The sequence below is a fragment of the Stegodyphus dumicola genome, chromosome 11 (genome assembly GCF_044657685.1).
Source record: "Stegodyphus dumicola isolate Sdum_Otavi_A_Nest chromosome 11, ASM4465768v1".
Lineage (NCBI taxonomy): Eukaryota > Metazoa > Arthropoda > Arachnida > Araneae > Eresidae > Stegodyphus > Stegodyphus dumicola.
In genome coordinates, this window is record NC_140778.1 from 168,560,995 (window position 1) to 168,579,355 (window position 18,361).

General features: G+C 34.5%; 1 protein-coding gene across 13 annotated transcripts in view; it reads left to right on the forward strand.

The window, feature by feature from the left end:
* Positions 1–18,361, forward strand: part of LOC146994835 (cullin-5-like) — a 155,836-nt gene that overhangs the window by 128,341 nt on the left and 9,134 nt on the right. For 12 of the 13 annotated variants that reach the window (XM_085826231.1, XM_085826226.1, XM_085826225.1 and 9 more), the window contains 2 exons: positions 456–641; positions 12,315–12,408. In XM_085826231.1, the coding sequence (XP_085682357.1) occupies positions 456–641; positions 12,315–12,408 (280 nt within the window). Of the gene's footprint in view, positions 1–455; positions 642–11,742; positions 12,409–18,361 lie in introns of all 13 variants that reach the window. The other variant, XM_085826229.1, reaches the window with a different exon arrangement.

Here is an 18,361-nt window from a genome sequence, read left to right on the forward strand (position 1 = left end):
CAAGAAACAAGAAAAATGAGCAATGCTGTTGCTGGAATTCAAACTTTGAACCTTCCAGTTACTTCCAGCCAGACATGCTTCCCATTAAACCATGAAGGTACATGGTAAGGAAAGGGAAAAGTCCTTTACATTTTACCCTCACTAAAGGGCAACTTAAAAGTTGGAAACTCAAATGTAAAATCCAAGTGGTAATGAATTATCATTCACTATATTTTAATACAAGTGCCACTTGTAGAGCATTTATGTATTTATTAGAACAATTCCGTCGCCAGGATTCAACCATGAAATCACATGCTAAGGAAGGTGAAATTTCCCTATCCTTGATTTTTCTTATTTGAAGGTACTGAAGATGTAAATAACTATATCTAGTATTTGAAGATAAAATCAATAAATTTTATGTTTAATATTTTAGTTTCAATTTAGAACTAACAGCATGTGCTTATTCTTGTACATAGTTGCAGATGTATTCAGATCATTTTGAAAAGGCGTACATTGATGCAACAGAAGCTTTCTATAGGGTTAAAGCTCCACAGTATTTAGAAGCAAATGGTGTTCAAAACTATATGCAATATGCTGAGCAGAAGTTGACAGAGGAAGAGCAGCAGGCTGCTAAGTACCTTGAATCTCATTCTGTACAGTCGGTAAGTAGTTTCTTTAATGTTTTCTGGCTTAATTTTAATATATATTATTGTATATATATATATATTAATATTAATATTAATATCTTTACTTCATTTTATCTTTTTAAATGGTGCAATTTTGATATGAATTTGCAAAAAGCAGCAAATTTCCTGTTCTTTTGCAATGGGAAAATCTGCTAGTTGGATAAACTAATAAGTGTATCTTAAGAAGATGGCAAAGGAATATCTTTTTATTTCTTTTTGAAATGTTAAAAGTGCAATAAAATGTGAGTATTTCTTTGAATGTAAAATTATTCAAACTTTTTACAATGTATTGGTACGAAATGCCCAGCCTCAGTAAGATAGCTGCTCTGCAAAGTAGTCTTAGGGTTGCCAAAAAAAGGCAAGGGAAGACAGGATTTCCACATTTGGCGACAAAATTGACTATATGCCATAGACAGATGGAGAACCTTCTGAAACGAATTCTTACTGGTTTAGCCCAGAATGTTCTCGAACACAAGCCAAAAGCTATATAAACTCTGCTGGTATGTGGAGAGTCAGTTCGCACAGAGTTCTAGTCAATTCATTGAGCGAGTGTCTCCAAATCTAGTGCTGAGTTGGTTGTCGAGTGCATCGAGAGAGCCTCTTTGGGAATTCTGAGTTAGAACATCGCCAAATTTGATCTTTGAGTGTGTTGAGCTCCGGCAATCACTGAACCAAGGAGTCGGGAGGTGTGCTTTTGTGTATTGTCGAGTGCATCGCGAGTTGTAGTGTGGAGAGTCTCGAGAGTATGTAGACTACCGAGAACGACCGAGCAGAATCAGGAGCTGTACTCTGGTGTTTTACTGTGAAGCTGTCTCCACTGTTATAGCCAGATAACCTGAAGGCTGTGTCGCTGATTCTTCCAGCATGTTTGTAGTAGATCTTCGATGACTGTAAAAAGCATTATTTTGAAGCTGTCTTGAATAATACTGGCCAATAAATTGTGTTTCTATTTTTCATCAAGTGCTGTGATCTTATTCACTCAAATCCATATAAAGATACGTGAAGAGAAAAATGCAACGGTATTATAATTTTGAATAAAGGGCTAGTATAAATCTTTTATCCCTCAGTGGCACAGCTTTTTGAATGTGCTTTTGAAACATAACATTTAAACAGCTTTTATTAGCTAAGTTTGTGTAATTATTTTCGTCTGTTTCCATAAGCTAAATATTGTACTTACATCATTGAAAAATTAAGAAAATAAGATGTTTTAGGGCTGATGAAAAAGAAAGTATTGCAGTTCTTCAGAAATATGGTAGTGTGGCCAATAACCGAGAATGCAAAAATTCATATTTTTTGAAGTTGTACTTTTTAAGTAACCAAATTTTATAGACATATGAAGTGAAAAATTGATAGAAAAGTGTTAGAATTTGTTTGAATATTCCTATATCTAATTTACGATAATTACTTGCTCTATGTATTGTTGGACAGTGGAATGTACAACAAAGATATTCTATAAAGAAAACTGGTAGTATTCCAAACACAAATATCAGTTGGTGTAATTTCCTCTGAGAAATTAATTTTTCTATGTAAAACAAGAATGTGGAGAAGCATTTGTGCTCCACATAAGGATACCCAAACAAAGATTTCTCTCCAAATTCACTAATGCATTATTGCTATCTAGTCACCGATGAGTTTGAGAATTTTCGGTAGGGTTTTGGGTAATCAGGAAGTACCTTTAAATGTTTAGAATGATAATTATTGAGGTTATTCATTTAAAGTAATATTTTCAGGTTTAAAAATAAAAGTTGGAATTTTGGAATATTAAAATATACAGGGTGTCCACTAAAGTGCACTACCACCCGTTTAACTTCTGAACGGCTACGGCTATAGTCAGTGGTGTCCAGGTATAGTAAAGTGGCTATGCACTATTACGTGAGATAATTTTCAGCACCACCTGGTGGAAAACAGCGTATCTATCTCAAAAACGGTATGAGATAGGAAGAAAAAGTGAATTACAAAGTTCTAGAGCATCATCGATTTAGTACAAAAAGACACCTCGTGGACATGAATATTAAGAACAGAATGTTTTAAATGTGCATTTGTTTATTCACAGTTTTCGAAACTGTGACGTCATGAAACAATCTTAGAAAGAAAAAGACAACTAGTTATCACCAGCTATCTTTGTTTTTGATGTTTTAAACTTCACCTAAAATGCACATCTGGACCTTGTTAGAACTTCATGTTGCATGTTGTAGCATAGCGGGTGACACTTTTGCACAAGCATCTGTAATATGTTGTTGCAGTGCTTGTGGAAGGGTCACACACACCTGTTGTTTGAGGTATCCACACAGGAAAAACTCCATTGGAGTCTGAGGTGAACGTGGGGGGGGGCACTGTTCGAAACCCCTGTACCCGATTATTTTTTCTCCAGATTCCTCCATCAGGTACTGGTTCACTTTCAACGTCATGGGTGAACCAACCATTCGGGAGTTGAAGCAACGGCAGGTTCTCAGCAAAATCTGGTATGTCTTACAGAAGTTCTCACTATTGTGAGGCCATTAGCATATCATGGTAAAATATTGAGCCAATTAGCCTGTTCTAAGTCCCCACCAAACATTAATTGAAAACTGTATTTGATGTCAAACGTTGACAGAACATGATGGATTTTTCCAGTGCCCAGTAATGGGTGTTCTGCCTATTGTATATTTCATTTCGCGAAAAGCATGCCTCATCCGTCCACACTAAACCTGCCAAGAATTTTGGCTGGACATTTATCAGGTTCATGACGAAGTTGCATTATGTGAAACATCTCTAGGCATTCCCCAGTAATGCCTGAATAGGTGTTGGTCAGTATGGATGAGCACCTGATTCATTTAGGATTTTCCCAAAGTAACTTTTTGAAAGACCACAGTTTTCACTTATCTCGCTTGTGCTACTGTTTGGATATGTGAGGCCGTATGATAAGACATCTTCCAGTTGCACTTCCCGCCCTACCTTTGCTGGTCTGCCAGTTCGAAGTCAGCTAGTCATGCAGCCTATCTCCTTTAAACGTTTCACAACCTGTAGGATAGTTTTTTATGAAGAATGCAGGCCTGCAAGAAAACATTGCCGATGCAACTGCATTGCTGATCATTCCTTGTGCTCACATTCATGTAAGTAGATTCTCAATAATCATTTTTTGAAAATTGCTCCATGATAATGAACTTCAACATACAAGCATGAGGACATATCTCTTTTATAGCTCAGGTGAAACGGCGTGGCGTTTCGTACACTATTTGCAATGCACAAATTCACATACCAAGCTCAAGTTGCATTGAATTGATGTGTTTTGCGACACGATTGTGCGTGATCTGTATGTTATCATCTCTGTTTGTAAAGACAATCAGTATAAGGATGCACCCCATGGGTTTTGAACCAGACTCCACTCGACTGTGAATTACATGCGACATCGCTGTGCCACGATATGGCCATGTTTTTCATCCGAAAAATAATCTTTTCTCCTTTTGTTCAAGTTTTGTGACGTCACAGTTTTGGAAATAGCGAAGAAACAAATGTGCGTTTTCAGTGTTCTGTCTTTAGCATTCATATTCATAAGGTGTATATTCGTATCGACAATGCTCTACAGTTTTGTAATTCACTTTTTCTCCCCATTTCATATTGCTTTTAAGATAGAGAGGCTAACTCTGCCATTGTTCACCAGGTGGCTCTGTAAGCTAGCTCATCAAGTAGGCACCAGGTGTAAGCTGTCTCATCAAGTAGCACATAGCCTAGACACAATTTTATGAATATATCTGCAGCCGTTCGGCAGTTAAACGGGTGGTATCGGGCTTAAGTGTACCCTGTATATTTCATAGTTTTCTGTAGAAGGTTTTCAACTGAAAACAAGAAATTCTAAAAAGATTTTATAAAAAATGATTCTAAAAGATTTTTCAAATTCCTCTTTCTATAATTTCTTCTTCTTAAGCGGAAAAGCGGTATTTTTTGTAGCCTTCTTCGCACAATTTGATGATTTTTGACAGACAGAGAATAATGCTGATCTAAAATTTCAAAAAGTTATGTACACACATCTTTTATGTTCTAATTAGGTATTTATCTCCTAAAAAAAATAAATCGGGAAACTTATTTACACAACAAATTTTCATTTCTTTTGTTCTGTGAAAAATTTTGTGGTGATTGCTTTAAGAACAGATTTAAAGCAAAAATTTAGTGGTTTTGCACCAAAATACTGTATTTTTGTAGAAATTTTAGTGTAGTTTCTTCATTGCAGCTTAAATTCACGAGTGCTTATTTTGAAACTGAGTTTAAGACAAATACAGTCAAAAGTCATTAATCCGGACTCGTCATTACTTCGGTGATTCCGGATTATCGATTTTTCTGGATCAGTTTAAATCTGGTAAGATGGCATGCAGAAATTACAAAATTAAAAATATGAAACCGTAATTTATGAAATAAAGAACAATTATGATCTAAAGGGTATCAAAATTTACAAAAAGAAAAAGCTTAATATTTATTTGTTTACTTTATTAAACATTTCTTTCAACACGCGCATAGTTGAAATTAGAAAATTGCAACCAGAAAACTACTTGATGTGTATTCATGATATTTATAATAACGAGGAATTTGATTTAAATCATATCAAAGACGGAGTACACCGAGATGAAATACTACATTTAGTAAGGAATTATAAGCCAAATAAAATAAAAACATCTGCCCTGAAGATAAGGATAGTGCTGACAGATCAATTTCCAATTCATTGCGCGCAGCGGCGTCCCCCCCTCCGGCCATGAAATTGATAAACATATTTCGGATTTCGAAACATACTTTTGCTTTGTAGATCCTTTACATATTAGTAAATATATATCGGAAATTCTATTTGACATAATTGAAAGTTCAAGCTTACTTTTATAAAATTGCTGTAACAGTCTGCAAAAAATAATAAGCCGGATCCAATTCGAAGATTAAGGAACAACGCAATCTGCAACATTAACCGAATTAGATAATTTTAGCTTAGTTTATACTGTCCATTATACATTAAATGCACATGCGTAAATGTATTATGCGCATGCGCACACGCATATTCGCAGCCGTAAAGATCTTAACGCGAACGCGTAAATGCCTATGCGCATGCGTCTCTTTGACGCATGCGCAGAAAGTTTGTAGCTTTGAGGTCCGGATTATATTTCATTCTGATTTATGGGTGTCCGAATTAACGACTTTTGACTGTAATATAATGATTGTCTATCAAAAAATGCTGGAACTTAAAATGTAATGAAAATAAAGTGTAGGAAAAACAATGTGTAGGAAAATATTTAACAACTTCTGTTAGTTCAATTTGCGATGCAAATATGAAAGTAGAAAGAAAATTTCAGTATACTGTCACCTTCATAAGAATTTTATTGAAAGGAAATTGGTGCTTATGTATTAGCTGAAACTCAGCAAAAATACTATCTCTGACTCTGGTTCTCGTAGATGGCCATCAAACCATGAAGCTGCTGCAGATTCTTCTAAAAAAAATGACTTCTTTTTTTTTTTTTTTTTTTTTTCCCTTTGTCTTTTCTTTTCTTTTACTTTCTCTCTTCAGTTTTTTTTTTTTTTGGGGGGGGAGAAGAGGAAGGATTGCCAATTTTTTAATTTGCAGTCTCAACTTTTAGATCAATTAGAGCAAGTACTTATTTTCATTGCATCATTTTTGAGGGGAATGGATCTTTTCTTGTGGAATGTTTTAAGGGACAGAGCTTATTCATCTTATTTAATTTTTTTTGCATTTTTCATCTTGTCTTCACTAGATTTGCTGAGAAATGTATTAGAAATAATCTATTAATTTAAGCAGTATGCTGTTTTGCCAAAAATTTGTGTGTAGGAAATTATTCATGACAGAAGCCATATACTGGAAATAAAATTTCAGCGAGAGCCAGCAAAGTGTTAGAATAAGAACTGGGAAATGGATTGAGATAAGTCACTTGCCTTATTCAACAGAAATCGCACAGAGATAGAAAAAAGCCGCAGAGAATAACAATCTAATAAATTTTGGAATGTGATTGCTAAACAGTATCCATGGGAATCAGAAAACCAGTTCCGTCAATCTGCTGATGTTGAAAATATATTTCATTGTTCAAAGATGCAATAGATTGAAGCTTTTGGTATTGCAGAGTAATGGGTTAATATACAAGTATCATATAATTTAAATTTTGATTCTGTTTTCAAGTTTAGACTGTTTACCCGGAACCCCAATGTTACATGACGAGAACGCCTTCTCCGATGGGCAGCGGACCGCTTGCGGGGGCTTTCACTGTAAGTCTGCTCTGTCTTATATTTGTCTTGTAGCAGTATTTATTAGGGGCAAAATGCCTTCGTGGAAGACTTTCTAAGGCGAAACGCTGGCATTGGAAACCTCGAAAATGAATTCATCACCGAAAAAGATGTAGTCGGGTTCGAGCCCAGCTAAAACAGGCATTAGCATGTAATCTTCATGACATGTTCTTTCACCCTTCTGTTTCTCGTCGTCTTCCTCTCTCAAACACTCTCGTTAACCTCTCAGTCTTACACGAGCCCTGTTTTTGTAACTAAGTTCACTCCAGCATACTTACTAATGAAAAACATTTCGAGTTTAGAGATGACATTTGAGACTTACTTAAATATTTGAAATAAAAAGGAGAGAGAAAGAGAGTGCGAGAGAGAGAGAAAAGTTTTGATTAATGAGGCTGTACAGTAAGTCCAAAAAACCAACTTCTTCCTGTCTTCTCTACTATGTGTATGGCCTCAGTTCAATATTATTTTCTTCAGCGGGAGGTCAACAATTTCATGCCGTTTTTATTCTTTCTTTTACAGCACCCTTTCTGACTCTTTGGTTTTTTTCCTCCTCTTTTTTCCGAACGCTTGCGGGGGCTTGTTCAAAAGGGGGAGTATAAGGTATTTCTCCCGCTTTCCTAGCGCACTGATGGAGCACCTTCCCTGGGAGATAAAAAAGAAGGATTCGTTGCGAAGAACAGTGACCAATAATTTTCTTCTCCTCCTTCAGTGTATTAAGAAAGTTTAGATAAAATGCAGTTTCCCTTAGAAAGTCTTCCACAGAGGGCAAAGGTGACATTCAGACGGGAGAAAGAACCCCAGAAGAAGAATTGGGTTGGCTGCAAAGGATGGAAAAAGCACTCTTCCTCCAAAAGAATTCATCGTATGTCTAAAGTAAGGTTCGTTTTGCAATAAAAAAAAGGAAACACGTAAGTCTCGTATCTTTTACAGATCAAAGAAAAAATGCTCGAGGGCTATACGCAAAGGGAGAGGAATAGAAATAAAGTTAATATAAAACAAGAATTACCACTTACAGCAACCTTTCCTGGAAAAAATGCATGCTGGAAGGGATAAGGAAATACATATTTGGGCATGCTAAAGAAGGCGGGAGGAAATGAGTAGAAGAAGCGCTCTTGGAAACAACTTAGTAGAGCCTAGAAAGAAGAAGCGCTGTGCATAGTTCCAGTCTTTTCTCACCCTGGGAGTGATTTTTCCTTCCACTTTCTCGTCTAACTGGAAGACATGATCATGTGTGTCGAAAACATAGCTTTAAACGAGTAGAGGGGCCTATGTCGGGGCTGAGAGAAGAAAATGGAAAAAGAAGTTCGCATATTTCTCTCTCTCTATATTCATATGGAAGAAGAATCTCGCATGTTTCTCGCATTGCGGTCGCTTGCGCCGGGGTCAAAAATTCGAAAAGTGGGGTAGGGTACATTTAAACAGCGCGCGAAATCTAGCGTACGCCGATTTTCTTATCTTCCTCGCCTCAAAGCCTGTCGGGTGTCTGTAAAGTAAAATGGCCACCACGTCCTTTTTCTGTGACGTAGCAGAGCAATGGCGCAGAAGTGTGTATTTCGGCTGCTTGACGTCCACCGTGCCTGCACTTAAAATTTCTCAGTTAGCCTCAAAATTACTGGTACCCGTAAGAAAAACCCGTATAGATTTATAGAAAGAATGCCCATGCGAAACGCACCGGAGTTCTCTCTGTAAAATTCAGTTTACACTTTTCTGATTTTTTTTTTTTTTTTTTTTTTTTTTTTTTAAGTGGAAAACTACTTTCTCAGAGACCTCATTTGCTTCTTTTTCCATGCACTGGGAAAAGATTCTTCCGCTGGAGGGGGGAAGGAATGCTTTACGCTCCTCTCAAAGACTATCAAACTGGCAATCTGAGACAGAATTACAAAGCCCCTTTGGTACTCTCTTCTCATTGAACAGAGACAAAATGTTCAAAAAATGCCCCTTCCACACTCGTGAAGCAAGAAAGCACACTTTCGAATTCTATTTTCTTCTCCGTAATTCAGGGGAAATCTTCGCTGACAGGAGAGGACGGTGAAAGGGTTAAGTACAGATATTCCCCTCGTAGAGTGTTGACACTGCTCTTGGGGAGCGAAAGAGAGAGAGAGAGAGGGAAAAAAAATGCTTACGCAGGCTTTGTACAGACACCACGAAACAGTGTTCGAATCCTGGCGAGGGCACTGCACAATTACAAAGATTTTTATCTCTTTTTCATCCAGTTACTCAGCGAAAAACCAAAGACTACAGCAGGCTTCAACTAAAATCCCGTCTGCAGAAGCCCACCGAAAACATCGCAGGTCGGGAGCGACAACTAATCAACACCAGGGTTCAGTACACCCTTCCTGCTTTGCTTGTTAATAATTATTGTTGTCATATTTCCACATTCTTTTTTACAACTCACTCCATGCATGTTCCACAGGATTTAAGTCTAAAGAATATTGGAGAGATCTCAGAAGGGGAGAACAAAAGTCGAATTGGGGGTGCACGAAAAATTCTCTTCAGAATTCATTTGGAGGGTTTGAAACTGCATTATGCAAATGTTGTCCCCTGAAAATAACTGGCTGCTCGTCGTTCCTCATGTGGTCTCCTTCAAGAACGTTGGGATCAAGCCTCCACAGGGAGACGGGTGGGGGTTTAGCCAAGCTGGCTGCCCCGTCTTGGTTAAAAGAGGTTGTTTATGCACGATGAAAAATATGCAAGGCCTTTGCTGAGAATCGAACCACGACAACAATGATGAATTTAACATCGCAAGAGGAATATGTGTTCAGTTATGCAAGGGACATGCTCTTGACCACGGTCTTCCTTCACCGAACCAAATCCGACAAAATTGTTCTCCGAAGAAGCACATCGAAATTGGACCGTAAATATGTTCGTGAATACAATGCTGGGCTGGTAAGGACTCTTACCAAATTTTTACCAAATATTTCTACCTTATTTAAAAATTTGTTTCTTCGATTCCGAAAAAGATCATATTCTGCAGTTTTAGAAAATAGGCGAGGAAAACTTATAAACTACTATAAATCTATGACAGAATCACAGGCGGATAAATTTTTGGTATTTTCTGATTATCTGGACCTCTCCAATATCAGCATGTCATAAAATTGCCATGTTTTAGCCATATTTTCAAGTATACATGCAGCCAACAGCCAACTAATGCATTTGCATACAAATGGTAGTTGCATATGGATTTATATGCTATATATTTAACTGTTTCACTTGTACTGGCTGTTAAAGATGTAAATTTTGGCTGTATAGATTGTTTTTTTTTTTTTTTTTTTTTTTTCCTTGTAAAATTCCTTGCTTCTTAGAAAGTGTCCTTTTTATTATTATTTGTGAGCAATACAGTACCTAAAATCTGTAAAGATGCCAAACAAAAATTTTTTGTCCATTCTCAAAGCCACAAATAATTTTGCAAATTTTTGTAAAGATGTGGATAATCAGAAAGTGCCAAATTTTTTCTAATGAATTCTAATAAAATATATATTTTAAGTTAGTTATTTCCATAAACAAAGACTAAAACTGAAGTACAGTACAAAATCCGAAAATTCGATATTGGGAATGATCTAATAATTGCATCTCCTGACTATCAACACAAAATAAATTAACAAATATAAGTAAATAAAATAAATTAATTAAAAAAAAGTCCTTATGAAGTGTAGGAACGGAAACTATAATGCTGAAGAAAAGAAAGCACATGTGCCATAAATGTGATTAATTGAGATTTCTGCACATTACTATCTAACATTTGCTAGCTAGGGAGTCACATCGCGTGGCCAGTGACAATAATTGATGTTGTATTGATGTTGGACACAAACAGACTTTTGTCCCTTGGTTGGTTGGGGGGTTGCCATTTTACTGTTTGAGCTAAACAATGAGCAAAGCAGCAATATTACTATGCCTACATGTCATCGTACTAGATACAGTCAAAAGTCGTTAATCGGGATGCCCATAAACCGCAATGATCTATAATCCGGACCTCAAAGTTAAAAACTTTCTGCGCATGCGTCAACGCATAATGCGTTCACACATGCGCATATGCGTTAACGCATTCGCGTAATACCTTTATACATGTGCATATGTGTGTACGCATGCGCATAGTATGTTTACGCATGCATGTTTAATGTATAACGGATGGTATAAGCTAAGCTAAAATTATCTATTTCAGTTAATGTTGCAGATTGCATTATTCCTTAATCTTCGAATTGGATTCAGCTTATTATTTTTTGTAGACTATTAGAGCAATTTTATAAAAGTAAGCTTGAACTTTCGATTATGTCAAATAGAACTTCCGATGCTGGATACTGCCAAAGGATCTACAAAGTGAAAGCATGTTTCGATGTCCATCAAACAAAAAGTGGAATTGCTGCAAAAAATGGATAAATGCATATCCTTTGTTTCTCTAACCATTCCAAAATCTGCTTATCAATTTCACACTGCTCTGCGGGGGAGGAGAACGTCGCGGTGCGCAATGAACTGGAAGTTGATCTGTCAGCACTATTCTTATCTTCGGGGCAGATGTTTTTATTTTATTCGGCTTATAGTTCATTACTAAATGTAGTATTTCATCTCGATGTACTCTGTCTTTGATATGATTTAAAAAAATTCCTCTTCATTATAAATATCACGAACACACATCAAATAGTTTTCTGGTTGCAATTTTCTAATTTCGACTATGCGTAATGTATGCTTTACGCATGCGTGCATTGAAAGAAATGTTTAATAAAGTAAACAAATAAATATTAACCTTTTTTTTTTTTTTTGGTAAATTTTGATACCATTTAGATCATAATTGTTCTTTATTTCTTAAATTACGGTTTCAAATTTTTAATTTTAGAATTTCTGCACGTCATCTTACCAGATTTAAACTGATGATCTATAATCCGGAAAAACTGTATAATCTGGAATCGCCGAAGTCCCAACGAGTCCGGATTAAAGACTTTTGACTGTATAAACTGATGATCTGAAATCCAGAAACTTTCCAAAATCCAGAATTGCTTAAGTCCATATCTCAGAATTTGTACTGTATATACTTTAAAAATATTTTATTGACAATTCTTTAAAAGCAAGATCACAGTTAAAAGAGATAAGTGACATATTTAATATTTAATTAATGATGATCAACAGTCATCAATGTTAACTGAGATCTGTTCAATTAGTTTTTATTTAGGAATGTACTTGGATTTTTATAAATAAATATCTTTTCACCCGAAATTTCAAGTTAGCATATGTATCTTTCTATAGAGAATTTTTTAAATAGAAAAAATAAAAAAATATCTTGATTGTTTTGTTTCAATAACTGTGATATGCAAACTAAATAGTTTCTTCAATTATTTTTAGCTGTGCATAAGCTGCATATAATTAAGTTTTATCTGAGCTCTTAGTTAATAATATTTTCTTTATTAATAGTTGACTGAATCATGTGTAAGTGTGCTTGTGACAGCATTTAATGAAAATATTTTAGCAGAATGTCTACCAATGGTCAAGAATAATGAAATAGAAAGTAAGTCTACTTCGATAAACTCACTGCATAGAATAAGTATTTTAATTTCTAGTAGATGGGTCTGGCTAATAATTTAAGTTTGTTGTAAATATACTTTTAGCAGTAAATAAATAAATTACTTAATTTTTTATTACTTTGTGTCAACTTTTATTTATTTGTCAAAGTAGAATTGTTTAATCTTTAACTTTATAGAACAAAAATGTTGAGATATACAGTCAATCACAAAAAAAAAAAAAAAAAAAAAAAAAAAAAAAAAAAATATATATATATATATATATATGCACTCAGAAGAAATTGAGCCATAGCCATAAAACTTGGCAGGAATGTGGTCAAGAGATATACGAATGATTTAAATTTCAACGGCAATGAGACATGGGTAAGTGTGCTGTGGGCATATGAGGTGTACAGTTGGAAGAGTTTTGAAGCATGACTACTTGTGCCATAGGGCTATTTGAACGAATCTCTAAACTTGGATTGATGGTATTGTGACTATAGATGCCTCTGAGATGTAACCGACAGCAGTACAAATAGTTGTCTTACTTTGAGAAGGGGCGTATAGTAGGCCTCAGAGAAGCAGGTTGGTCAAACATGCATATTGGCCACCATCTCGGGCAGAGCGATATGGTAGTTGCTCAGTGTTGAGGACTATGAATAACAGAAGGGATAGATAGAGTCAGGGCATTCCAGGTACACGAATGAATGTGAGGATCGTGCACTCATAAGAGTGGCCACTTCCGCACCAACAACGTCACTACTAACGATTCGATGCCATTTACCACCTTTCAGGCATCCAGTGGTATCAAGAAAAACCATTCAGAGATGACTGGCCAATGCTGGTATATGCTGCCGATGTCCATTAAGATGCCTATCGCTGACCCCACATTATAGACAGTGTCAGTTGGATTTTTGGCTGAACTCGGGCAAGCTGGAGTGTGACTGACTGGAGGCATGTGATCTTCAGCGATAAATCTCGATTCAGTCTCGGTGTTGATGATCAATGCACATACGTGTGGAGGCGGCCAGACCAGTGGTCTGATCCATGATTTGTTGTCAAGCAGCATATGGCTATTACACAAGGTGTTACAATATGGGGAGTGATTTGCTGGGACACACAATCACCTCTAGTTGTCCTTCAAGGCAATATCAGCAAGACAACATTCATCTATATACTGTGTGATTCTCCCAACAATGCCTTCATGGATATGACATACTCCCATGTCCTGCCAGATCATGATACTCCCATGTCCTGCCAGGTGGCAGAGTGGAAAGCATGATGATGCAATTTAGCACAACATATCTTGAAAAATCACAATCTTTATTTTTTCCATGCATATCAAATAATCCTTTTTCAGACAAGATATTTCTTAATAATATTTGAATAGAATAACTCCCATTTTGAAGTACGACATCATCTTAAGCAAGTAAGCGGCAGCAGCATGGATGAAAAGCGTCTTACCAGCAGGAGAGCTAACGCGGAAAAGGGAAAAGTTATAGTACTTTCATAGGAAGAAGGCTGGGAGTGGGAAAGTTTCAGTTCACAGTTTTGGTTTAGAATTAATTTGATTGGACAAGAGGCATCTGCATTAAAACGTTACATAAGATAGAAAAGTCTGGAACCTGTGAGAAGAGATGAATTTAGGGGCAGATTACCAAATTTAGAATGTTAATTTTGAGGTTGTCAATTATTTTTTTGAAACAGCTATCATATTTTGTTATGTCTTACATATCCCCCCCTTCAAAAGAAAAGTTGTGTGAGCAGAGTGGAAGAAAAAGCATTAGAGCAGCAAAATGTAGTTATAATTGTGAAAATATAAAACATATTTACTTTTTTTAAACAAAAAATTATTGCCATAAAACTTTGACCGATATTTTGAATCAATTTTGACATTTCACTGAATGTCATAAAATTTTGAATTCAATAATAATTTTAGACGCTGTACTCTTTTAAAACAAATTCACATTTTTTAGTGTTCTGAGATAAGAATGTCCAATGAAATTTTGTAAAGTTCTTGAAAGTTCCACATGGTAAAAGTTCAAATTTTTTCACAAACTAAATGTTCAAATAAAATTCTTTCAAATTTTTGTTGATGAAAATATTTCTATTATATTACAAATTAAGATGCCAATTTTCATATTATTTAATTTTTTTTTCAACAAAGGCATTTTAAAATATAAAAATTTAAAAAATGTAAAATATTTTCTAATCAAAGCTTACTATTATGAAAACATACTCAGCGAAAAAAATGCATCATATTTGTGGACTATCTGGCATTGAGAGGTTTTACCAGATATTTTCATTCTATTCGAACTCTTTTTATGAAAAGGACTTTCAAAAAACAAAATGGACATTTTAACAAAATTGAGAACTTTTGTAATTAATAACTTATTTATTTATCAGTATTCCATATTTATTATGTTATAGTTTTAAAATTAGTCATATATTGTATATGTATTTATAACTCATAGTTTTAATTTTCAAAATTTCATATGCTATAAAGTCCAAATTTTATATGAGAAAGTCATAAACTATGATAGGCCATAGTTAAAGCTTGTACGCTATGTCCTGGATGTTTTCATGTCTTTTCTCATACTTTTGCTTTACTCCTGTACTAATGCTTTTCTCACCAAGGCCTCTCCTTTTGACGGGGGGGGGGGGGAGATGTAAAATATAAAAAGAAATATGATGGCTTTGCTCTTTGCGAACCAGCAACCTTTAATTAATTTTCTGCAATTCAGGATCTTCCCCTACACCAGTACCTTCTAGAACATTCGCGCCTATTGCATAACCTCCTCATATAAATGCTGCGTCATAAGTCTTTCTACATTTTTCTAGAAGCTACTCTGTTACATAACCTTTCATATAAATGCTGCGTCATAAGTTCTCCTACACAGATGCCTTCTCGCCTTCATTCGGCTAATGCCTCCGCTATGCTCTTCTTTCTTTGTTAGAACGTTATAAGTCAGTCGTATCTAATAATTCAATTACTGAATAAGTATTTGAGTAACTTCATCTGGAAAAAATCATCTGCTTTAAAATAAAATAAAGATGTGCTGTTAAAAGTGAAAAGTCCTGAGTCGTCATTTTTCTCCGTGTTGCAATCATCCCAGCTTCGTCAACCATCTGCCAAAACGCGAAATGGAATAGCCTCACCATTCACCCACGATGTGTGGGAATAACTGAAAACATTACACATGCACATATATATATATATATATATATATATATATATATATATATGAGGGAATCGGAGTGTTTAAAATTTCAGGAATCAGAATTCGTCATTTTCCCTACCGATTCCACATTCTAGATGTGGATAGAATGGGGTGTTTAGCCAAGTGGCGTGGTGGTAAACAACAGGCCATGGCTCAACATCACCTCAAATCATATCTTTCAGAATTTCTGTGGAGGCAAAAATTATGTTTTTGAGGAATCAATTAAAAGCAGTTTCAGAAAAATGGCCTTGCCATAATGATTGTTAAAACTATTCTTAGGCAACAAGATTTGAGTATTATTGTTATTGTATATTGTGTGATTTATTTATATCTTTGTGTCTCACTAGCTGGTGAGATATCTTGTTGATTGGCGATTCTTAGTCTTGGGGGCCACTATAATAAGGAAGTACCATTAATTCTTTACTTTGACTGTATTATATTTGATAGATTTTTTTTGGTAATATATATCTAATTAAACATGCTAGAAGTATTTTAATTAATGCTTAAGTGTTTTTAAAACATTTTCTTTGTAATAAGAATTTTTTAAGTTAATTAGAAATAGGCGAGAAGTTAAAATTGTTTTTAAAAAGAATAATAATACCAGATTGATATGTCATTTTTATAGAAAGTGTCTTCTGGTAAAAAAGATGTCTTTTGAAACCAAATATATTATTTTATAAGGAAAGACATTATTTAATTCTTTCTAAATGTGTTTTTGGTAGAAGTTTAAATGATTTCCAGCTATTAAGTTGGCATGATTTCTTTCCCTTCTTTCTGTAGTATGCAAATGTTTGCAAGTTCCCGAACATTTAAAAAATATATGTTTTAGGTATTTATTGTACTGCACAGTCATGTGATAGTTTTAGATGCATATTTTATAAATTTTTTGGTAATTGGATCATTTCTTAACATTTTTTACTTCTTTGTACAAAGTAAAGGAAGCTTTGTAATAGAAACATTTCCGGATATATTTCAATGAAAATATCCATTTTACCTCTCTCGAATCCATTTGAATGGTTTTTTTTCCCTCCTCCTCAATGATATCTGTGCATATATGGCCTGAATAAAGGAATTTCTTTCCAAAATGGATTCAGAAGGAATTTTTTTTCCATGACATCTGTACATACATATGTATGTGTCTCGCTTACCTCAAAAACAATTAGCTGTAGAACAGAGAAATTTTGTACATGGGAGTGCTATAACATCTAATTGTGCAACTCCTTTTTTTGTTGCAATCAGCTGCACCAATTATATATAAAAATTATTAAAGACAATTATGAAATTATTAAAGACAGAACTTTAAAGCATTTAATGAATCTTGGCACCAAATTTCAACCCACTTTTAAAGTAAGCAAAAAATTCAGCATCCAATAATTTGGAAAAAATCTAGAAAGTTCCATAGTCTTCTCCAGCTACAAAACTAACTTACCTACTACAACTTATCTAGAATAGAAAGAAGCAATGCTCCATGACTTCAAAAAGCATACCAAAGAACACATAATAAATGAGATTTAGACAAGAAAGTTAAAATATTGAAGAATTTTTTTACCATTACGAAAATTGGCAAAGCCAGTAACAACTTTAGTATTATTTAAAAGGTTTTCTACCATAATCTGATTATAGAAGAACTCCATGCCGCAGTAACTATGGCGAATATTCTGCAAAGACGTTTCACTGCAATTCATTGAAGACTTAAAATAACCACCAGTATATTTTACAATAGATTCTCCAACCTTTATGCATTGCTCAAATTTCACAAAATGCCAGATTTCAATTTATAGCTAACAAGACCAGAAATTACATGAAAGAAATAGAAAACCGTTTTGCTAAAATACTTAACAGTTCTCTACTTTAATTAAGACACACAGATGCAAGATCACAATTTCACTTGGATAATAAGTAATAACACACAGATACTAGAAATGCTTCTCACTATTAAAATTAAAATTATTTTCCGTTAATGATTTTGAGAATTTATACATGGCTGTTCCGTTGCAAGAAGTATTTGACAGTCTTTTAACTCTACCAGATTTATTTCCACAAATTATTACGGTTATTTCCAAGGAAGAATGGCAGCTGTATTTAGAAAGTATTCTTTTTAATAATTACATTGCTTTTAATAATGCTTTTTTTAAGCAAATCAACAGTATCCTAATGGGAATAAGATCTAGTTCAGTGATCTATAATGTGTACCTTTTCACCAAGGAATTTCATTTTCAACAACAGTTATCTCAAGTACAAAGTTCATATTACTAAAGCATATACAAATACATGGATGATATTATTGCAATCAATAACTTCAATAAAATAGAATTCGATCACATTTATCCTTCATGTTTGAAACTCAATAAAACTAACTTTCAACAAGGAGATATTAATTAACTTGATTAGCAAATTATCAACTTTAAAGATATCAAAATTTATGACAAGAAGAAATTTTGATTTTCCTACTGTTAAACTAATCTATTGACACTCCAGTATCTCCAGAAGAGTAATTCTAAATACCATACATACTCAGCTCCTTAGAATAAAAAGTATTTGTAACAAAGTCGAATACTTACAAGAAGAAATAAATTATTTAGTCAAAATTCTCTTTGAGAATAAAACACCTCTATTCAAAATTTCTATAACCCTGAAGAAAGCTGCTATTAACTACTTTTAAAAAAATTTTTCATTTATAGTGATATGATATTTATTAATTAAGACACAATAACACGCTGAACAAATACTAATTCAGAAG